Below are 24,043 nucleotides of genomic sequence, written 5' to 3' on the forward strand. Positions count from 1 at the left end.
AACATATATAGTGCATAGCCGCACCGAGATTGTCCCGCTACACACGTTTATCCCTAATTATCTGCATGAACCATTATATGTGAGCCAGATGCAAATGATAACAGGCGTCGAGCATATCCTTGACGCCATCGCTTCCCCTTTCTTTTCCCGGGCCCTTTTTTACGGCACGCGTCGGCCGCCGCGCCGCTACCCCAGAGCACGTGATTTCGAGATTCCGGCATGCGCGCCGAGGCGCGGAGGCAGACAGACTGACAGTGCTGGCAGCGCCCATAGGCTTGCAGGCGGCGGTCGCTTCGCGCTGTTGTACGAGGAGCCGGCAAGCCGCGAGCAGGGTTCCTGGCCTGGTCGGCGCGATATATGCAACTCGTCACAGGCCTTGTTTTTTTCTGCTTAACCCGGTGAGTGAGCATCGATTCTCGCGGTGCGCTGTAATTCAAAGCAAGCATGTAAGCAACGCGCCATGCAGGCGCGTGGTTCGCCATGACGACAAAGCGCCGATCTGAAGTCATTGTCATTATCATTCTCCATGATTCAGACTGTCGGCAAGTCTGTAGGTATGTTCATATAAAAAAATCACGCCATATCCACGGAATGAATGATGATAAGTGGGGCGAAGCTCAAGAGGGGGAGATCCTCGTTAACCGTAACTCTCCCGTGAAAGTTCGCCTATTACATCATTAAGAAAGACGTAAGACTGTGTGCGTACATTGTACAAATCAGCTTTTATTTTCGGAGTCAATGCTCCCAGGCCCAGACCTAGTGAAAGAGCCCGCGCCATCGAGGACTACCCCGCACCTCCACCACAATTTGTCACGTAGGATGGGACACAACGGTAAAGAAAGAACTTTTATTTAGGGCGAACTTGTGCCAGAACAAGACGAGAGGAAACGAGCAAAGGTCCTTGCGTCTCGTTCGATCTCCGAGAACGACTGCCTGCGTTCGTGGCGTGATCTCTTGCGTGATCTCCCCCTCGCAGTGCACGTGCGCTCGCGCCTCCGTTGGCGAACACAGACAAGCTCGCGTTCCCGGTGCCGAGTTTGCGCTGCCGGTTGCAGCCGGTTCTTGCGCGTGCAACGCGGCCCATTTTGCGACATCTCCGAAAGCATGCGGCGGTCACGTACCACGAGACACAAGGGATGGACAGACCCATGACTTAAGGAGCTTCGCCCCTAAAACGCGTGTGGCTTTCATTCCGTCAGTTTTGTTTGTCTGTCGTTCAGGCCGCTTTGGAAAAAAAGCGAATCGTGCAGCTTTTAAATTCGATGCGACGGGCGCGCATTTGGCGTGTTGGGGAAACTCCATGTTGGGGCATAGTTTAGTATCTTCGACTGTAATTGTCAGTTAATGATTAGTTGATACTCACTCTGTCATATTAGATCTGTTACTGTAATGTCGTCGTCAGCTGGAGCTGGAGCCGAGGTCTGCAGAGCTGCGATACTGGAGTCGTGATTGTCGTGGGAAGTGTGGCGCCATCTGCCGGCAAATGACGTAGTGACCATTGGCAGCGAGGGAGATAGAGGAGTATTCATATGACGTCACCGCAGCGCAAAAGTATGCTGGCAACCAGGGTCGTGCGAGTGGCGGCCATATATTCTAGGCACTATAGAAATCCTCCCTGTTCTGTGACTATAGCCATAACGGTGGTGGCGGTTGCGGTCACGGTTGCGGTGATCAAACTTGCTTGGGCGAACTGGGAGACGGTGTCGTTACGTTAATGTTGTTGTCATGCACGGAGTTGACAGTGATCAGACCAGTGATGGTTGTTTGGTTGTGTTTGAACACTTATGCTTCAATTTGGGTGAAGGCGCTTAAAAGTGCAATGAAGAAAAAGCAGCGGTGGTGGTGGCGTCGATCCGTCGCTGCTCGAGAACCTCGAAAACCGGCTCTGTGCTTCTGCCGACAGTGGAGGCTCGGACGTTGAATATTACCTTGCTCACACGATTAGTTCCGTGTTGCATCAACCATTTAAAGCCGTTAAGTCAATAGGCGACCACAACCGCTTGACTAGTGGCTGTTCCTTCAGCGGCCACAGCGGAAGCAAGTTGACGGCGGCGTCATTGTGCGAGGAAAGGTAAGCACTTTTTGCTACGTTTTAAAAAGACCTTGCCCGTATCACTTTGGATTAGCGGCAGTGACTGTGTTGTGTTTATAATTTCGTACGACAGAAACACCGGTGCTGGGGGCTAGCGATCGCACTTGCAGCAACTCTAAAACTTGCAAGACTGCGCCAGGACGGGGCGAGGCAAGGAAGCTAGAAACAACGGCGCGCTAGTCTTGTCTCATTTGTTTCGATACGTTTTGGCTCTGTTTCATACGTTATGTTACGTACTGATAAGCTCACACTCGGACGCCCTCCAGCTAGCGGCTAAAAATGCTCGAATGAGCGCTATCGCGAAGCCGGTGTTCATACGGCGCATTTCGTGCTCGGCAGATCTCGGCAGCGCTGGAGCGCAGCAATGAAACGGGAACGCTCGCAACTCAGTCCTCGACAGGGCAATGCTTTTCGTGCACAATTGCAACCACGTTGCGAAAAAACTGCACGGAGGGGGCAGCCAGGTAAATCAGTTGCTTCAGCCCTCCCCTAGTTTTTGTCGAGCGCCTCGTAAGCATTGTTTTGCTCTTACTTAACTTTTCCTCATTCGCTCACGGATGTTTATGCCCCTCTGTTTCAGTTCAGCAGTTCATGTCATAACGATTGACTGCAGTAACCTTTGCACAAGCTTTGTTATTGATGGCTACAAGTAGTGTTGACATTTGTTTGCACTGTGCCCTATACATACTTCGTCACCCTTTAACCACGCTGTTTACATTCGCAGGAGAACAACTCCTAGGCCCTGTCGACAGAGCCACTGGAGTCATGGCTGCTGCTGAACGGATGTAGAGGCTCAATGTATCCGACTCACCTCAATGCTTATTCTATGTTGACGTCTGTGTGTAACTATGTATCAATTAGTAGTTGCTTAGTGGAAGCACCATGTTGTGAGCACATTGCTTGTGATCTTTTCTTGTAAAAAGGCAGTCGCAGTGTTTCTCGCGAAGTTGTTGCTGGTGAGGTTAAAATTAAAGTTGTAACCCAAATGTGTCTAGTCGCTCTTTGTTCACTATCATCGCTTAATGTTTGCAAATGTGGGTATGCAAGTGTTCATTTCGTTTTTAATCTCTATTGCCATCTTGTTTGCACACTGAAGCAGCCCGTACTGTGTGTCTTTTTACTTGTGTAAAATTTGATTATTTGAATATTTATACGAACCACTTAGCCACAGAATGGTCTATGAGATAGGGGAGACGTTTATTACATACGTGAATTTCTGTGTACGGAAGAGCAAATGTATGCACACGTCTCGGAGACACGAGATTGTCAGTCTCTGATTCCTAAAGCAGTCGAGCTCATGTTACATTTGAACCACCCACAACTGCCAATAATACGCTATCACCTGGTGGTAAGCTGTCGACCTTCCTGTTGCTTGACCTGCCTCTCCAGCCTTCAAAAAAAAAAAAAAAAAAGTCGACTCGCTGTCGGGCAATCCTAAATAGAAACGTGGCAGTATTGTGATTCTTGTAGCTATACCACGTCTTTGCACTAAAGATGGCCTGTCAATAAACACTTCGAAACCCATGCTACAACTGTCACCACAGTTCCAAATGCCTGCATGAAGCACGTATGCACGGTGTGCCATAGGTATCCTTGTTCTGGCCCCTTTGCAATGTAAGCAGGTGCACGTACACAACATTGAGCCCCCGGCGGTCCACAATCCTTGTCCGAGTCGCTTGACTGACCTGCAGAAAAGGGGAGGGGCTGTGTATATAGTGGCATAGTTGCACGCTGTGTTCTCAAATCCAACTACAAGCTACACCATTTTGTTTTGAACGTCCTGTTATGGGTGTACATCTTTCACAAGCATTGTAGTTCTGACTCAGGGCCCTGTAAACAAAATGGCAGCCAGTAAGAAAAAAAAAGAAACAAAAACTTGAGCGTAACAAATTACGGCCTCTAGCTGAGTCACCGATGTCAGCACATCCATTCAGCCATTATTAGGACAATTTGTGCTGGAAGGTTGCGGTACTGAGCTAGGGCTTGCAACTTCATGGAGCTTCTTTTTGTCGGCTCTCATGGACCGTCATTTATGCCTGCAACAATTGTACGAGAATTCCTCAGCCTGCATCTTATGTGATGGCAATGAAAATATCTATGGCACAACACCACACATTTTCATGCACATGAACATAACAGAGAAGCATTCAGAACAATGCCCCACAGTGTAATTAGGGCATAACATCGTATTTCTGCTGTCAGTACTGCTGTTGCAAATAAACTCGTGGATGTAATAAAACACAAGGAAGAAGATCCACCTCACTATGTACTGCACTTGTCTCATAACCGCTAGGCAGACAATCAGGAGACCGTGTGTCCAACTTGTGCTGCAAAGAGTGAGCAAATACCTCAATCGAAGCAACTTTCACGTAGCTTAGGTTAAAGGGGTCCTGAAATACCTTCCGCCGGTGCATGGACGTACATGTACCCAAATAAAGCAATGTATTTGCAATCTCCTCCCGCAAGAATTTTGTTAAAGCGATGAGTATTAGCTGAGAAATCGTAAATCAAAAACCGCGCATTATCGTCGCTTCGCGTTTCCTCCTCCTTTCGACTTCTCTCTGCTGTTGACGGCGCGCGAGCGTTGCCTCCCATGATGCTGCGCTCCGCAGCGGTGACGTACTTCCGCTATTGCGCTGATCAGACTGTCGGCTGCTACGGGCAAGCTTTGTCGACACCATGAATCCCGCACTCCGCCGCTCAAGGCTGGAAAAGCGAACGAAAAATCTGGCCGCATGTATGCGGCGGCCTCGCCTTGCCCTTTCGCGGTGTAAGTTGCTGGCGGCACATGACTTTTTATCGGCGGCGAACTCGCAGCCGCACGGGAGGGTCGTGCGCTCTAAAGTCCCTCGATCGGCGTTTATCGAGGGACTTTAGTGCGCTCGTTCCCTTGATGCACCGCGCACTGTTTATCCAAAAAGCGCCGTATCAGATGTGGCCCCGCTGGTGCCGGGTCTTATTTTGCGGCGGGGGTAATTCCTGCCGGCGGCATGTGAAAACCCGTGCACAAAACGCTTCAATCATGTGACCAGTTCAGCTTGGGGCGACGCGTGGTGGAGAGCGGCAACGTTGGCAAAACATTGAAACACGGTTCCAAATATATAACTGGAACTTTTTTGCAAAAAAGTTCCAGTTACTAAGTGGATCTTACGTGGAACCAGATTTAGAGTGCGGCAACGTTGGCAAAACATGCTCCGTCGCGGCTCTGAGCTTTCTAGCGCTGGAGCGAGCGCTACTTCTTTGACCATGGACAATCTCAAACATAGAGATAATATACTGACTCTAGAGGGAAAGCGCGCCGCTGAGCCAATGCATTGGAACCGTACGACACACAGTGGCAGACATGATACAACGATTTGAAGGTTGCCAGCTGTGGTTTTGCTTACTGAAAACGGCGAAAGCGATGGGTTGTAATCTGGCAACGTGCTACTGCGGCGTTTCCGCGTCCGGCTAGCGAAGCATGCCGGGATTAATTGTAACATGGCGGACCGCTTGCCAGGCGGAGTTTGTGTAAGCGGCGTCGACAGCATTGCGTAGTTTATCTCCTGTGGGTAGGTAACCGACGTGTTTTCGGTTTAGCGTACGTGTGACTTATATGTACTGAGACTATTTGAGCAAGATGTGGCAACGCTCACACAACACTTACGCGCAAGCTCGAATGCGACTGATCGCATGTGCGAGGACGCCAAGGAGTCAGCTGATCCGTACTGGGCGCACAGAAAAATGAATCTCCGTATGATCTCCGTACATTTTCGCGCTGTGCCGCTTTATTTGTCATTCTGTGACATTTTGCGAGTCGCTCAAGTCGCTTTTCAAACGAAGTAAAGTGAACTGTGGCTTTAGCTCAATGTAAAACCTTTATTGACACACACAAAAAACATCGCATGGGCCAACGCTGATATTGCCGGTGAGTCGCGGCGCTTTGAAGCACAGGAACGAAAGAGCGCGGTCGATCGCAGGCCAACGGAGTGGAAGAATGCATGCCAGGGGAGTATGCGAAATACAGTCCGCGGCGTGTCCCGTTTTCCTTTCTCTCTGTATTCGTCAAGTTCTAGCTGCTTTCCACCACTTCAAAGGGAAAGCTTGCGGCACTGAATGCGCGGTATTGAATGGGCAGTAATTTACCGCACATAGCGCGCGAGGAGAGAACACTGACTTATTGATTTATTGTGACTGATTAAAAAAGAAACCGCATTTCGTTACCTATTTTTTCGTTCTACCTTCACGAACGATTGCGCGAAAGTTCGAAGCACGAAGAGCTGTAAGAAGTTCCATGAATAAAACAACTGGAACCGAAGGATTATAAAAGCTCTTTTTATTTCTCTTCCAACGGGAACGATCGCTGGCTGCCACTCCGTAGCCTGTAGTGAACTTGCGGTAGTCAAGGTCAGATCGGAATCGCTGTTCCGGCGTCAGTTGAGGAGCAATAGATAGGGTGCTTAACGTGGAGAAAGAATGACAGCCTCGCAAGCGCCCGGGGAGGCACTTGCTCAGCGCGGGCATCCGAGTTGTACCAGTTGTACATGTTTTGCTCGCACGCAGGTCTGAGCCTTAGACTGCACACACACACTGCGAGTCAGGCGCAAGGGCCTCGTCACTTCCTAGCACACTTAAAAAAAATCGAAACCAAAACTGAACTACGCACTTACTCTTTCTTCGCTAATTAGAGCTTAATTACACTAAAAGTTTTTTATAAAGCTAGTTTTAATTACTGAGGCAATTATTTGTAACTATTTTGCTTCAGTTCTTTGTTTTAGTTAAATAATTATGGCAAAAATTTTTAGAAGGCTGAATACAATTGATCTGGCAACCATGGGAATTGTATCATGTCAGCGCCCACGATTCGTACGGTCTCGGAGCTCGCTTTACCCCCCTGTCGGTTGCCTTGGCAACAAGGCACGAACCGCTTAGAAGTCAGTTACGGTTCCGTGATCCCGGTTCAGCTCGGGGCCCCACCTCGCGACATGTGGGCACTGCAGGCGTATCATTCATTCCCATTGGGAAGTGCGAGATGCGTTTGGCATTACAGGAGGCGATAGTGTGTGTGTTGTGGACGCCTTTGTTTCGCGATGAAATGCGCCGCTGTGCTTTTGCGGGTGGACAGTGCTTCCCATGGTCTGGATTATCTTTCTCGAGCGACGTACGACTCAACCTCGCATGGGGTATGTGCAGTGTGCGTGGCTAAAAGCCATCGGCTTGTGCGCCAGAGTTAACTGACTTGCTGTTCGTCCCCGCAAAGCGCGCGCGAAGTGAGTACCGAATTTACGACGGGCAGGAGGCAACCCATCGTCTGTCAATCGCGGTTCGGACTTGCAACGCATGTTGTGACGTTGTGTTCGTTAGAAACGCATCTCTGCATTGTTTTGAAGTTGTTTAAAATGTATGCGTCAAACCCGGGCATTCGGCTCAGGGCGTTCTCTGCGATTGCACGAAAGAAGTGCCATGGGGCTTCAACGCTTTCTTTATGGAACGTACTCAGGTAACAGAATATCAATGTCGTGTTATGGCCGTGTTACATTCAATACAAACGGTTAAGCGTTTGTTTTACACTTGTTTCGTTTGTCGTAAAATGCCCAAGCACTCCGGCACTCCGCTGGCAGATAAGCCGGTGAGCCGACGCTGAGCAGACGACTCATCTCTTTGCCGGAAGTGCGTGAAAAAGCCGCCCAATAGCAGGGTGTCTAGCTCATGACGAACATCTGGGAATCGATGATGTAGACATGTGAAGATGGCGGCGTCCAAAAACACGAAGGAAAGGGTGAGAAAAAAACGACAAACTTTGCTACAAAAGTGTGAGCTTTCCGCTGCGCGTAAAAGAGTAATACTTGGCACAGAGGACGTTGATGACCCAATCTAACGGTTGCGCTAGTTCATTTAGTGTGCTCAAAATGCCTTTCAGGGCCCCTTTAAGTGCTAGAGCCATGTTGAGTTAGTGTCATCTATCAGGTAATTTCCCCGGAAAATGCAAGCAGACGCAGAATTGATGGCGGCGATAAGAGGAAACAATCGGGGCATCGAGCGGTTTTATGTAATCAGCGCCGAGCTGTACAGTGCATGTGGGAACATAACAGCGTACGTTTCAAGCTTTTTGATAGAACAATTTCAAGCTGCACTTTCCCCGTGAAAAACCCGGGTGATAGGGCAGGTGATTACGGTCAGGGGGACACGTAATGTCAGGTGAATTTGCGGTTGATTACAGCACTGCGAGCACCGAAGTTTGACGATTGTCGCTGCGCATTGTTTGTGCACGTCGTGGGCAGTAACGATTACGCGGAGGCACAAATTTCTACCCTTCTGACACGCAACTGAAACCTATAGACCATTTTATTTTCTTCGTCCCGGGAGCTTCCATTTTATCAGTGGGCTGTGCTAGTGGCCCTACAATTGGCGCAGTCGACAGGAAGATGTAACTGCGCATGCGCAACACAACCCAGAACATGGTCTCATCTTATTAAAGATTAACGGATGAAAAGGTTTATTAGCGCGCACACTCAACATTAGGACCAGACGGCATCGGTCATTGTATTTTTCTGTTGTTTTCAGGCCCAGCGAGTCTGCACTTGAGAAGCAAAGTGAGAAGCTCGATACAGTGCCAGCGCGCCTCTCCCGCCAGCGCGCTCGCTCGGCACGCACAAAAACAGCGCATGCACATGCGGAGCTGTAAATATACTTACCAGAAACGAAATGATCGCAGTAAAACTTTGGTGTGTATCTTGTCTGTTGATGCCACCGCCGTTGACAGGACGAACCGAACCCCCCCCCCCCCCCCCCCCGATTGCACTCGGCGCGATGCTTTGTCGACACCTCTTTCGTCTTGTGCACAGCGTCAGGCGCCAAAAAGAAGCTCACCAGCTGATCGTTTTCACATCCACCTCTTGTCCGCATCAACGTGCTGCCGCAGTTTGTGTAGTACTGAAGTACTATTAACCGCCACCCACTGGCTGCTAACCAACAAGCACACCAGAAAACTGCCGCCAACGTTATGGCGGATCACCGAGCGCGGATGGGCCGCCGGTGAATACTCCTTAAAAGAAACTTTTATAGCGACAAACTTTTTATGCTTGCGAGGCCTCTGTCCAATGATTTGCTGCGCCACATCTGGTCATCCGATTTTAGCCATTCAGGTCTCGCTCGAAACGTACACTTTGAAATGAGCACAAAATGGACAAAACTGAAAATTCCGACCCGTAATTTTAACTGCGTGAAGCCAGGTTCCTTTCCCGCACTTTTTGTCGTCTTCATGAAGCGCATCTCCATGCCGCGGTTTGCTTACGTGCTTGCTTCGAAAGGTTCCGGCGGCGAGGTCTTGACTTTGACGTTTTAAGAGACCCATCGAATGTTTGGAACGGTCTTTGAATTATCCGGTGGCGTCATTTACCAGATATATGTTCGTAATTTCGGTAAAATAATGGAACAGGCTACTGTGCCGGCAGCCAGCTAGTCGCGCTAAAAGTTGCCGGCACTGCGCCACCATTTACTGGTCACAACCATGTGACCATCGATTCCTGGCAGCATTTTTTTCCCCGGCAGTCGGTATTTTTAACTTTATATCCACCGCGCTGCTGCATTATTTCTCGTGCAAGCTTTCTTCGTAATCATTTTAAGCCAACATCGAACCTATGCAATTAACCTAACTGCCTTACTGTGCTATCCTCAGAGGCAGAAATGCCAGATGCGAATCCTAATCACGATAGGGTTGGCACCTGTCCTTCCAAAAAACACCGGTCCTCCTTCTATCTATATATATATATATATAGGAAATGGGGGGGCTCGTGGAAAGTAAGACAGACATTAGGGTTGACAGGTAGATAAAGAATTTGGAAAGAAAGAAAGTGGAGAAAAAATGCCCGCCAGGTGGGATCCGAACCCACGACCTCCAGAATACCGGTCTGGTGCGATATTCTGGAGGTCGTGGGCTCGGATACCACCTAGCGGGCATTTTTTCTCCACTTTCTTTCTTTCTTTCCAAATTCTTTATCTGTTTCAATTACCTACCACATCCTCCCCTTTGCTTTCCGAGGTTTTCTTGGCTGCCAACCCTTATTTCTATATATATATATATATATATATATATACACACACAAAGTAAGGGTTGGCAGTCAAGAAAAGCTCGGAAAGCAAAGGGGAGGTTGTGGTGGGTCATAGAAAGAGATGAAGAATTTTTTTAGTCGAAAAGAAAGCGGTGAAAAAATGCCCGCCGGATCCCACCCGGCGGGCATTCCGGCGGGCATTTTTTCACCACTTTCTTTTCGAGTAAAAAAATTCTTCATCTCTTTCTATGACCCACCACAACCTCCCTTTTGCTTTCCGAGGTTTTCTTGACTGCCAACCCTTACTTTGTGTTTATTTCACGGGGCCCCTCATTTCTCATTTTCTGATTCGCTATATATATATATATATATATACATATATATATATATATATATATATATATATATATATAAGAGAAGAAAAACTTCGAACAAGGTAAAAGCACGATTGTGGCCTACGTTTCAGCAAAGAGAACTTGCTTTCCTCAGGGCCTCATATATATATATATATATATATATATATATATATATATATATATATATATATATATATATATATATATATATATATATATATATATATATATATAAATATATGTGTGTGTGTGTGTGTTTGTTTGACATATCATTCTAATTATTGTAACGTTTGCCATGAGAGAAAATCAACATAACGTGTGTACTGAAAGTGACTTGAAATTTGCGTTATTGCTGTGAATGTGCTGCACTGAAAAGTAACGGAATATACTTTGTCGATTAAATGTTCTGTTCTCCCCTTGTTGTTCCTCCGCCCGTGTATTTTCTCTTCTCGCATGTCTTTGCGCAGCTTGTCGACAGCGGCGTACGCAGGGGGGGCCCGAAGGGGCCGGGACCCCCTGCAAAATTGTGGGTTAAGGAGGAGGGGCAAGAAAGGGGACAATTTTATCCAGATCGTCACGCACTTATTCAGCCTATTATCTAGCAACTACTACTGATACGTAACTATTTTGGTGTCGCACATGCACCCGTGGAGTTTATGACGTCTGCTCTCAACCCAACGAACAGCCGTTTTGCAATGCCCCTGAAAAGTTCTTAAGGGAAGGTGAACTAGAGTTAGCCCATGAATATTTCCTCTTTCTTGTTTGGAAATTATTTTGCAAATGCAACCAAATGCGAAGTTTTTGATAATGTGTGGGTACGTATTTAAGGGTGGGAAAACGGAAAAAAAAAGCTAATTTCATTGTTGCATCGTTGTATCTATGTGTTAGGCATCCAGGTGATCAACCTTCTGATTCGTGGTGAAAATAGCCTTGCGTAGAGCCATCACCTCTCACTGGGGTCTGTTCTTGCCCATTTGGTTTGCGGGGGAAATTAACCGAAAGTCTTGCATTTTTGTGTTTGGTCAACTTCCATCTCAGACTTGTATGACTTGTATTACCCCCATTCCCGCCCATATTCCTACAGTCACGTGGGGCCGGGTATTCATTCTGATGATAATGGAAATTCAATCCCCCATTCTTTTGCCAAACCTCCTCCTGTAACGATCGCGCCTCTTTTCGCAGGGGCCATATCGAGTGCAGCCCTTAAATGGCGTCAAGGGACTATCTCTCGTTTGAATGTGTGTGGACACAGAAGCCTGGCGATGGCACCGACTCATTCCTTGCCGCATACAAGAGGTTCTTTGAAACTCACTGTGGGCAAGTGAGCGTGAGCATCGAACGCGCTCATCAAAGGCTGCCCAGGGACAGCTGTGAGGATCCCCTCTGGCAAGTAAACTGCAAGCTCCATCTGTACTCGTCACTGAGGCAAAATCAGCTTGAGACGCTGAGCATTGGCGTAGCCCGGCAGTGGTGCACGAGGGGACGAAGCGGCAGCAGTCTGTCTGGTCACTTGCAGTGGCTGCAGCCTGATCGCCAGGACGGTTTCTGGCACAGTTGGTACGCCATTGAGAAGGACATCAGAATGCGTTCCATTTCGTTTGGCACGTTCGCTGGCCTGAACCTCTTTGCCGAACGCCACACCATTGATAGCAAGCCCCGGGATGAGGGAGGCTATGCCATAGACTGCACCTTCAAGCACGACGAACGAGTCCTCCAGGTCTTCTTGCATCTCAGGCACTGTGTCTCCCTAGAGCATCTGTACCGGCTCACTGTGCACTACAACAGCATCTTCCGTGTGGTCGTGTACGACCCGGTGAACGGGCCAACGGATGTCTTTCTCCACCTTCGCACCCTTCCGCTGTTCTACAAAGCAATGCCACAACCAGTAGTGTCTTCGTGGCGTCCCTATGTCTTGCCAAGGCAGGAAACCAGGGACCAGATGGACTTCCAGCGGACATTGGAGATGGGCTGTGCCTGCTGTTCTGTCTTGGAGAGCAGGGATGTCGGTGGCTGCTTCGTCGTGAAGCTGGGCTTTTCCGATAGCCACGAAGCGCGCCGCACAGTTGGCCGCCTAAGCCGGAGGTGCCAGACGGTTCAGTTCGTATTTGCGCCCGTGAAGACCTGCCCCGTAGGCAAAGACGCCGAGGTTCTCAGGCAACAGCTGTGCTCGCGGCTCATGCGCAAGCTCAAGTTCCCCTGCTGCTACGCTCTGAACGCACTCCTCCAGAGAAGCGACGACGTCGCAATGCAGCTCATGCTCCTGACGAAGTCGGAACTGGGCGCGGCAGTGGCACAGCTGGAATCCTTTGCATCTTACAACGAGGGGGCCCTCGAGGAGGCACTGTTTGGCATCGGAACGGCACTCGAAAACCACAGCATTGTCACCTTCTCCACAGCCCTGCCAGCCTTGTTCGCTAAGTTGTGCAAGTCGCACATGCCCTGCCAAGTCCCACGCGGCTCGTGCCTCGTCCGGCGGCTGTTTGTGACACCGTCACGCATCTTCTACCTGCCGCCCACGATTCACTCCGAGAATAGGGTGCTTCGAAAATTCGATGCCGACCACGTGCTTCGAGTGTCGTTCCGCGACGACCACTTTGAGGTGCTGTCGCATACCCTGGGAGTCCATCCACAGAAGGAGCAGATGATGGACGTGGTGGTGGGCCGTTTCCTGAAGCACGGACTCAAGATAGGAGACCGCCACTTCCGGCTTCTGGCCAGCTCCGCGAGCCAGCTGCGGGACCACGGAGTGTGGCTCTACGCGAACGTGAGTATAAATTAAAAAAATGGCTGCGGCTTAGCTCGGCTAACCTTGGATATGCAAAGAAAAAGCTTCGCTTAGTGTGGTTGAGTTTTGGTTTCGCTTGGTTAACCTTTGATGTAGCTGTGTTGCCGACCATGGGTAAAAGCCGTTCGGTCCCATGCAAGGCTCACCGAAGGAGGCCCGGCCACGCTTTCATTCAAGGCGAATGCGATGTTCCTCTTTGCCAGGCACAAGACGAGTCACGTAGCCCGAGTCGACCCAGTGGCGCATGCGTGGGAGGCGGCGGGATTGGTTGGCTGCTGTTCAGCTGAGCACATGCAACCACGGTGGCTGCAGCCGCCGGCTGAACAGAACGGCTGAAAATGGGGCCTTGTGCGCAGCGCCGAAAGCGGGCCCAGTGAATCGCGCGTGCGCTTCAAGGGGTGGGTCCGCGGTCAAAATGTGAACTTGCGCAAACGCGGCGAAACCGCTGGACGAAAGCAGTCAAGATTAAGTTGCTTTAAAAGAGCCAACGCATTTTCAGTGCATTTGTGCGGACACGGAGTGGGGTTCATGGGTGTAATTTTTGGAGTAAGCACAATGCTTGGCATGCAAGTTAAGATATATTTTACGCAGTCGGGAAGGTTTGCTTCCACATGTGAGATGCACAAAAAATGACGAAGTAAGATCTAGACAGATAATGCCAAGCACTTGTGGCATTATCTGGCTGTCCCGAGAAGCGTCGTTTCTGCTCCTGACTTGTCTTGCTTCATGTCTTCGCTGCATACACATCCCCAAACACTCCCAAAGCTGACATTGAGAACGTCGTGCCCACACTTTGTCTAAATGAAATGCGGTGAGCACACTGCAGTAATAATCATCAGCGCCTCCATTGTGGATACATCTCCAAGACAAAGAGTGGTTTGCCAAGATCACGCTGTAAGAGTTGAGACTTAATTAAAGAGGAGGTCGGCATCCCTTGCATGGTACAAGTGTATCTTGCATAAGTGAGTATGTGCAACGGCTGGTTTTGTTGATGGGTGGACATGAAAAGTTCTGCCAACCTCGCCATATGCAGCTTTGCATTAACAATCATTCATTGTGATCTCAAACCTTCCCAGAGAAAGTTGTAGAATGAACCAAACACGGAGATAAAACGCTGCGGGTAAGCAAGCAAACTGGTGCTTCTCGGACGTGCTGTGTAGATTGAATCCACTTGTGATAGGTTCCGGCCTGCATGCATACGGGGGTGTGGGACTGGGGCGCTTTGTAAGGAGTCTTTTTTGTAAGGCGTCTAGTAGCAGAGTGGTCTGGCTTTGGAAGTAGTGCAGCCCAAGTTCAGTTCCTAGAGCTTGCAAACTGGTTCGAATGTTTATTTTCGAGGCCTGTGCGAGATTTTTCGCACGCAAAATGGAATTTCGAAGGTCAATTGTGATAACAGGGTGTTGTGTACGTGCCCCATCCTCCACCTTTATTTGCCGAGATCCACTGCAGGATCCCCAGGGCAACACGGTGGAGTCCATACGGGCCTGGATGGGTGACTTCAGCACGATGCCCGACGTGGCCAAGAAGATCGCGCGCATGGGCCAGTGCTTCTCCACAACCGAGGAGTCGGTCACAGTCCCCCTCTACGGCGGGACCATGGAGGAGGCGGCCGACATCGTGGGGGGCACCCACCCACAATCGCGGAAGCCCTACGTCTTCTCCGACGGCATTGGCATGATCTCCGAACCGCTGATGAAAAAGGTTTGGCTGGATGGCGTCCCTGTGTTGTTTACCCGTGTGTAACACAGCCAGATACTTATGCTGACCTCTCTTTAAACTACCCTTGAACGAAAAAATTGGCCACATATCTTCTCGCTTCACTGTAAATGTCATCAAAAGACGATAGACCTCTGCCCCCCTTGCCGCATAACTAACTGCCTCTCCTCCCGCACCCCCCTCTCTGCTATTCCTCTCCTGTCTCAGGCATGTCATGGTTGACGCAATGCGGATTTGCTGAATTCAATTCAATTTCTCCGCATTTGTACTGCAGGCACGCCATCTGTTGGGAATTTTTGTAGCCTTCGGGCGCTCGAGCCACCAGCACAAGGCTTGGATAAGAGCTCTTTCTGCATTTTGTGGTTAAAATTTCACTTTTATTTTTTTTTTGCTATCACAGAAATGACGCCGATGTCCATCTTTAATTAAATTAACACTGCTAGGCAGTTAAGCGTTTATGTTTTGCTTCAAATATACCTTCGCTTTTTTTGCTGAGCAGCGTTCACAAGCACGGAGTATGCTACCAGATTTAGTATTTCGGTAATGTTTTGCCTGTATAAATATGCCGTTCATGATTTCTTTCAACTTTTGGCTGGGCAGCTGAATCAAGGAACACAGACGAACAGACAGACAAAAATGTTCTTGTTTCAGTAGCTAGGAAATACTATAATCTTCTGAAAAGAAATGTGGCTTCAGCAACGGCTGTTTATGTACTGCCATACAATTGTTTCGAGACAATTGTCTGACTGGTAATCTGTGCTGTGTATCTCACTACTGTCTCTGCAAATCACATCGCTTGATTGATTGATTGATTGTAGGGTTTAACACGCCGACGCAACGCAGGCGATGAGGTGCGCCGCAGTGGAGGGCTCCGGATTAATTTTGACCACCTGGGGATCTTTAACGTGCGCCGAAATCTCGTACACACGGGCGTTTTTGCTTTTCGCCTCCATCAGAAAAGTGGCCGCCGCGGCCAGGAATCAAACCCGCAACCTCGTGCTCAGCAGCGTAACGCCTTAGCTACAAAGCCACCACGGCGGGTCTGCAAATCACATCACCGTGCGGTTGCCTGAAGTACCTATTTACAAGGCTATAAAGGTGAAATTTGATTGAAGCAGCTGGTGCAGTATCGTAATTAATTAGCCGGGATTCTGCTGACGTTTTTGTGAAGGTGTGGTAGGCTGTTACGTGCTTTGTAGCATGAGAATATCACCTGCCAGCAACCTGTCCATGGAGGTGAATTCATATCGAGGGAACGTTCGTCAGCTGGCTGCCCATTTGCCGTGACTAAAGCAATTAGTGTCAAGCGAGGGGTTATCGTGGTACTACATGTGACACTGTGCACAGTAGCAAACACATGCAAACGGCAGAGCCATGTCACACTGAAGTAGTTGTGGAAGAGCAGCAAGTCTACGTTTTGTTTGTTTTTCTGCCCCATGAATTTAAAGTAACACTTAAAATCTTACAAAAAAATGAAGGAAGCTCACACTAACGCGTAAGACTTGAAGGTAGCAAAGCTGTACGCAACCTTCACGACCATCACGACGGTTTAAGTCCACGATTGCAGCCAATTTGCTTCTTCACTGCTGCCGCAACGACGTATTACTCCATCATTGTTGCTGTAAGTGTAAGCTTCTTTCTTTTTGTTGGAAGTGATAATCGTTGGACATAACCTTGGAGGGGCGTATGCTATGACCTGTCTTTCTCATTCCGAGCAAACGGCAAATGCTGGGGATTTTTTTTTGCCAATCTTGGCCAATCTCCCTAGTGGGTATGCTTGACTTGCAAACATGCGCCGATGACTCTGGGCAGTCGTCGCGAGGCACGCACACACACACGAGCGCTAGGAATTTCCCTGTTTTTTTTAACTGCTGGGCGGTCGCTGCAATCTTGGCCAATCTCCCTAGGTGGGTCTACGCTTGGCTTAACAACGTGCGCAGGGGACGCTGGGTGGTCGTCGCGAGGTGCGCACACACGAGCGCTAGGCATTGTCTTGCTCTTTTAACTGCCAAGCGGTCGCCGCAATCTTGGCCAATCGCCCTAAGTTGGTATGCTCGACTTGACTAACGTGGGATGCTGAGCGGTCGTCGCAAGGCACGCACACTAGCGCTAGGCATTTTCTTGATTTTGTTAACTGCCAGGCGGTTGCTGTGGGACCCGTGCTTACGTGCGCATGGTCGGAAAATTTTTGGTATTTTTTACAGCAGACACGAAAAATTACGATTTAGAGCTTCACTCTTAATTAAAAAGTCTCCTTGTCAAACGTTGTCTGAATTTCACGCATGGCATACTGATACTGTTCTGCATAGTGAAGGAGTGCCGCAGGAGTAAGTAAAAAACCACGAGATTGACGTTCCCCCGTTTTGCGTTCAGGTGTGTGCGAAGCTGGATCTGGAGCAAGTTCCGTCGGCCATCCAGATCCGCTATGCGGGCTACAAGGGCATGCTGTGCACGAACAACGCCCTCGAGGGCGACAAGCTTGTCCTGCGCAAGAGCATGAACAAGTTCGCCTGCTCGACGTCGGACAGCCTGGAGGTCATCAAGGTGTCGGCACCTTGTGAGTAGTTCAGCGTACAAGTTGCCACTTAGGATACAAAATTTCTTCTGCGTGTTTTCTGAAACCCCATTTCTAAGGGATACCGTATTTATTCTAATATAAAGCGAGGTATATATATATATATATATATATATATATATATATATATATATATATATATATATATATATATATATATATATATATATATATATATATATATATATATATATATATATATATATATATATATATATATATATATAGTAAAAAATGGGTATAGCTTCTAACAAAACTGTTTATTGGTCGACGTTTTGGTCAGATGCCAACCATTATCAAGACGGTCTTGATAAAGGTCGGCATCCGACCGAAATGTCGACCAATAAACAGTTTTGTTAGAAGCTGTACCCATTTTTTACTATTTGTTACGGCAACCTAAGACAGCCCTTCTCGCAATCAAAGTATATATGTATATATATATATATATATATATATATATATATATATATATATATATATATATATATATATATATATATATATATATATATATATATATATGGCAACTTTTTTTACCCTCCAAACTGCACCCACGCCTTGTAATCGTGACCGGCTTATAATCGAGTAAATGCGGTAATTCCCCCAATCTAGCTTGCACAGGAGGCACTGAATCCTAACATGGGGTCGTTTGAGCAATACAAGGTGGAAGTGCTTAAAAGGTGTAGCAGTCTCCGGCCGAGGTCTCTCAGCTTAGTGGGCTTAGTCCCTAATTTCTGTTAGCTTCCTATCTGGACTCCATTGCGCTTGTGCTTATTAGTAGCGAGAACTAAGTGTTGAACAGTCAGGGCTCCGTGAGTTGAAAAAAATGGCGCGTATCTGCTCCTTTCGTTGCAAATGTCGACGAAAGACGATAGTTGCCAAGTAAATTCTTCCCTTCTCTTTCCCGCTCACCTGCCATGCTCTTCCTATCCCGTCTCACTCTTCCCACGATAACACGCTGCTAGAGGTTTGTTCAAGTCAATTTAAATTTACCACGTTCCCCTGCTCCAAGTTGGGTGCCTCGATGCCAGCACTGCCGTACGGCGGAGACGTGTGTGAATTGAGGAACCCTACTACAACGTTCATAGAACCACATTGCCCTACTCCACGGGCGTTCCAAGCAGAACGTGGATCCTATTTAGTGGAACCTTTCATTGCTGTTGCTGTTTTATTTCTTAAATGCCGCCAGGAGCTATAGTAGTACGGGTAACAGCAGCTGGCGACGGTTTTCTGCTATTCATGTAGTATTTAATTTACTATCGCAAAAACCAAGTATCTATGAACTTTTAATAAAGAAACACTGCAAATATCACTTAGGTATTGATTTTCTGCCTTATATTTGCATAATGTCTTGTTCTTGTTCACAATGTTGACAAGTATGAACATTGACACCGGGCTTAGACGTTTAGGTTTTGCTGTGGGTATATGAGACTATTGCGCAGTTTCTGTTTCACTTTGGCCGGATGGGTGAATCAAGTCACATACAGACATACAGACAGATCAAAATTTATGTGTTTAAGTAGCTGGAGAAAGAGTATCGTCTTTAATAAAAAAATGTGAGAAAGTCCACTAATGTGTAGCATTCTTATGCCACTTGTCTATAGAGTGTGAGTTCAGGGTTTTTCAAAATTCTGTTCGACCAATCATCTCCATAACGATTACTGGTGGAATTTGTGCCAAATCTACATTTTTGGGTAAATGCAGGACTTTACACGGTTCAACACGTTTCGTTTTTTTTTCTATTTTCGTTATTTTTTGGTCTTTCAAAATTCTGTTCAACCAATTATCTTCACTTACGCTATTATAAAGATTACAGTTGGGACTTCCGCCAAATCTTCATTTTTGTCGATATGCAGGGCATTACACGGTTCCTCACTTTTCGCTATTTTTATATTTTTCTTATTTCGTGGTCTTTTAAATTCCGTTTGACCAATTATCTCCGTTTATGCTATTCTAAAGATTACAATTGGAAATTTCTGCCAAATCTTCATTTTTGTAGAAATGCAGGGCATTACACTGTTCGTCCCTTCTCACTTTTTTTTCTAGTTTTCCAATTTTTGGTTTTTCATTTTATTTGACCGTTTATCCCCATTTATGATACTACAAAGATTACAATTTGAACTTGTGCCTAATCATCATTTTTGTGAAAATGCAGGCTGTTACACGGTTCGCCCCTTTTCGTTATTTTTTCTATTTTTCTAAATTTTTGATTTTCACAATTCTGTTCGACTAATTAAATTCATTTACGCGATTATAAATATTACAAGTAGAACTTCCACTAAATCGGCATTTTTGGGGAAATACAGGGTGTTGCATGGTTTGCCACTTTTCACTATTTTTGTTCTATTTTGTATATTTTTTGGTTTTTCAAAATTCTGTAGAAGTACAGGGCCACTTTTCGCTATTTTTTTCTTTCTGATTTTTTTTGTTTAAAAAATTTTGTTCAACCGATTATCTCCATTCATGCTTTTATAGCACTTACAGGTGAAACGTCTGTGATATCTGCATTTTTGTGGAAAGGCAGGCGTTTACACGGTTGGACACTTTTCGCTATTTTTTTTCTATTTTCGTTTTTTTTTTGTTCAAAATTTTGTTCAACCAATTATCCCCATTTATTCTATTATAACGATTGCAGGTAGAACTTCTGCAAATCTGAATTTTTGTGGAAATGCAGGGCGCTTGCATGGTTCGCCAATCTTCGCTGTTTTTTTCTATTTTTCTTATTTTTTATATTTTCAGAATTGTGCTTGACCATGCAGTTATCTCCACTTATGATATTATAACAATTATACAGGGGGAACTTCCGTAAAACCTGTCTTTTTGGGGGAAATACAGGACATTGCACGGTCCTCGCTGTGAGGGTATACTCTGCAAAAAATGCTACGCATTATAAAAAATGCCTGACGATTACAATACTCCCTAATATAAAATTTGTGTGCAGCGCGAACTGCATGCAGGTTTCTCAGCCATTGCTCATAGGTGCTGTGTCTCAGGAAGTAATCGTGTGATCAGCAAACACACGGTGGTGCACACTACTCTGTCCTCATCTCCCAGTGCGCCGGCGCAATCGAGCATGTTTTAATTGCAAATCGTGTTTTAACGTCATGTGCAAATGTCACGTGGTTTGGATGAGCCACGCAACGAAGTGACGACGCTCTCGCAGGAACGATGAATGTGCAGAACACAGAACTTGAAGAAACAAGACGATTGCTTTCATGGATGCCTGGTTTGAGTGTCCTTTCTTGGGCGCCGCTATAGATGCCGAGGGCAGTTTTCACACACATGACTGGCGCGAACTCGGCAGCTGCCCTCCTTCTCACACTTTCGGAGGAGCATCTCGCGCCGCCTCGGCAAGCGGCCGTCCGCCTCACAATTTCGTGACACCCTCCTCCTTAGTTTTCTTTCAGTCTTCTTTCTTCCTATTGTTTGCTCGGTTGCAACACCGAGACCATCGCCGCCGCGAAACCACAGTATCAGTGACCAAAGTGCTGCGCACTATAAGTACTGCGTTTTGCACAAGCAGGGTCATTTGCGCCCGCCCTCTAATCAGGTGATATGGATGCCTAGAAAGTGACCTTACGGAATATTCAGTTGGCTACTAGTGGGATAACTCTGCTGTCTCGTCTTTATAATATAGATGGTGGGGTCGTGGAACTCAGTGTAACTGAAGACAAGTAATATAGAGCTATAACGATTACAACAGCATTGACTCAACAAATTCTGGAATTCCTCCAACCAGTCTACTTACTGCGAAAGCTGGGAATTCAGAGTGGGCTCGGAGCAGCAACCAACCAGGCATTTTAAACCTCCGACAGAGGCCTTCACCCAATACGAGATTCATGACTGTTGTGTTCCAGAATAATTACTCTGGAATGACGCAATGCTCGGCCAATGTGCTGTGGAAGACTCTGCGGGGAGGGTCTGGGGGGGTGGGCGTCCTAAAATATGGCAGTGTTTAAAACAATGCGCCACTGGTGATGAAAGAATAAGAGTACAGTCCTAATTGTCCCACTGTAAGAAGCCTTGAGAGTTTTATAAACGAACCAGCCAGCCCAGTGCGTGCATTGCAAAGCGGATTGGTGCTTGTTCTGACTATTTCATTGGTTTTTGATGGATAAAAACGAAGTAAATTGTCAGAAGCTACACAGGGCCATTGAATTTATTTATTTATTTACTTACTTACTTACTTACTTACTCACTCACTCTTTCTCCCTCCCTCCCTCCCGCCTGCCCGCCCGCCCGCCCGCCTGCCTGCCTGCCTGCATGCCTCAGGGCCAGCATTGCAGAGGGGAGTGGTTATAGTTTTAAAATACAAACACAAACACAGTAAAAAAGCAGTCAGTTACAATACAAACACAATAACAAACCAGTCAGTTACCATACAAAAGCAAATAAAGCAATCAATTTGTTATATAAAGATAAATTCAGTCATATAAATTCAAGAAAATAAATAATTCAGGTAAATAACAAAAGCAGTCACCCGGCAGTCACCAAGCAACGCGGCCATTCTTTCGCTGTGCTTCCCAATAACACAGCGCCGCTGTTCCTGAACCGTCCACTGATCACCATCCTGGAGCAGCTGGGTGTTCCAGGCCGTGTGTTCCTCAGCCTTCAGCAGAACATGGTGCTGCAGCTGTGCGATGCCTTCGAGAGCAACGAGGCAGCACTGAACGTGCTCTGCACCTACACCAACGCCAGCCTGCCCTTCCTCAAGCTGCACCTTCGGGGGATGGCCCTCAGTCGGGAGCCCTTCACCCGCTCTCTGCTGCTGGCTGTCTACAAGCACATGATAGGCGAGTGCTCTGGTGTCTTTCTGAATATTAAAGCTAGCCTTACTGTCCTCACTGATGCCGTTGTGTGCCAGCATTCCCTGCAGGAAAGCCAACTTTCTCTGACGATGCTGAGGAATGATCGTGGGTGAAGTGAACGAAAAAAACACTTCCGGAATCGAATTTGCAGTTTTCCTAGCGTTATGAAGTCTGTCCAATCGCTCCATTTCAACATGGTCGAAGCGAACGCCAAGCAGCAGGTAGCAACTCACGCCGTACATCCCAAATGTAAACCTTAGGCCTACGGAGTGCACACCAGAGAGTTGCTGTGGGTATTATAGAAAAAGGGTGCGTACCTCCAGAGTAGCACATACGTGCAGTGTGGGATTCGCTTACCAAAGAATCAATCATGAGAAAGCTTTGCCTTCAATCATCATTGTTGTTAGACGGAGGGGTGCAAGATCTTTCGGCATGACACAATGCATGCGAATGAAGAAACAGTGGAAGCTCAACACGCAACTTCAGCAGAGGTTCATGGGTTGGGAGCTTAAGCTTCAGATCCTGTTTTTCTGGTGGGGGCAAAAAAACAAACGCCCGTGTGTCGAGTTCTTGGCGTATGTTAGGATTCCGAGGTAATATGAATTAATGAGTAGTCCTCCATGGCGGTGTGCTACATAGCCAGCGTGTGTCTTCAGCGCGTAATCCCCCCTTCCATAAATTCACAAGAAAAATATTTTTCTAGGTAAATCTGAAATGCGGGGCACTCCGAAAATAAAGGACACTAAAGGTTGTAGGATGCACAATTCCAGTCATTTTCAAGAGTGAAAATAAATCCCCCAGTTTTACAGCCGGCAGGTTGAATGGGGCATGCAGAATGTGAAACTCTCAATTGCTCAATGAGGGGAGAAACGCGTCGTCGTGAGCAGCAGGTGGTCCCAAATTTTACGTCTGCAATTAAAAAGAAAAAATCAGAGCTTTTCCACCCTCATAAGAGGGAAGTTCGGCGAAGCTGGCTATCTGGTCAGATGTGCTATCTTGGGGTTTAGCTATATTGAGGATTCGCTATATTTAATTATCAGGACAGTGGCCCAGTCTTTATGGCACCGACTAAGTACACACGCAGTTGTTGGGTAGCGACTATCAGGTTTTATTATAGCACGGCTTACAATGGAGGCTCCAGTGCACCACACAAATGGCTGCTGAGGAGCTTCGCAGCATTGCGCAATGGTAGGGGAGAGATAGACGCCACACATGGCGAGCAGTATGCACGACTCAGGAAAGGGGCGCCGGCTGTGGAGACGAGTATAAGGTGGGGCTGTAGGAATACTCCCTCCGTAGAAGGCCATTCTTCACTGCGCAACCCAATCTGGAAAAGGCAGCTTACAAATGCCAACCTTTGCTGCAGCGAAACACAGCGAAACGCAGCGAAACGCAGCTATAATGAAGCATAGAGCTGTGTGGGGGTATAACAGATATGAAGTAGTGAGAGGAACGTGGAAAGGAGTAATGGTTCCGGGTCTCACATTTTCGAATGCTGTACTCTGCTTAAAATCAGACGTTCTATCAGGCCTTGCAGTGAACCAGAGAATGGTAGGCCGTTTGGCCTTAAGCGCGCATGGAAAAACAACTAACGAAGCAGTGCAGGGAGATATGGGCTGGGCGTCGTTTGAAGTTAGAGAAGCGCAGAGTAAAATATGTTTTGAGAGGAGATTGAGAGAAA

General features: G+C 47.3%; 1 protein-coding gene across 1 annotated transcript in view; it reads left to right on the forward strand.

Annotated features, from left to right (window-relative positions):
- Window positions 1–244: 244 nt before the first annotated feature.
- The window catches only part of LOC144162833 (uncharacterized), a 51,971-nt gene continuing 28,172 nt past the window's right edge, over window positions 245–24,043 (forward strand). Inside the window, exons 1-5 of the mRNA XM_077693512.1 lie at window positions 245–398; window positions 11,661–13,242; window positions 14,713–14,964; window positions 17,353–17,536; window positions 22,090–22,347. Coding sequence (XP_077549638.1) covers window positions 11,686–13,242; window positions 14,713–14,964; window positions 17,353–17,536; window positions 22,090–22,347 — 2,251 coding nt within the window. The 5' untranslated portion in view covers window positions 245–398; window positions 11,661–11,685. The remainder of the gene's footprint in view (window positions 399–11,660; window positions 13,243–14,712; window positions 14,965–17,352; window positions 17,537–22,089; window positions 22,348–24,043) is intronic.

Source organism: Haemaphysalis longicornis, unplaced genomic scaffold, assembly GCF_048455015.1.
Source record: "Haemaphysalis longicornis isolate Haplotype H1 unplaced genomic scaffold, Haemaphysalis longicornis Haplotype H1 scaffold_12, whole genome shotgun sequence".
NCBI lineage: Eukaryota > Metazoa > Arthropoda > Arachnida > Ixodida > Ixodidae > Haemaphysalis > Haemaphysalis longicornis.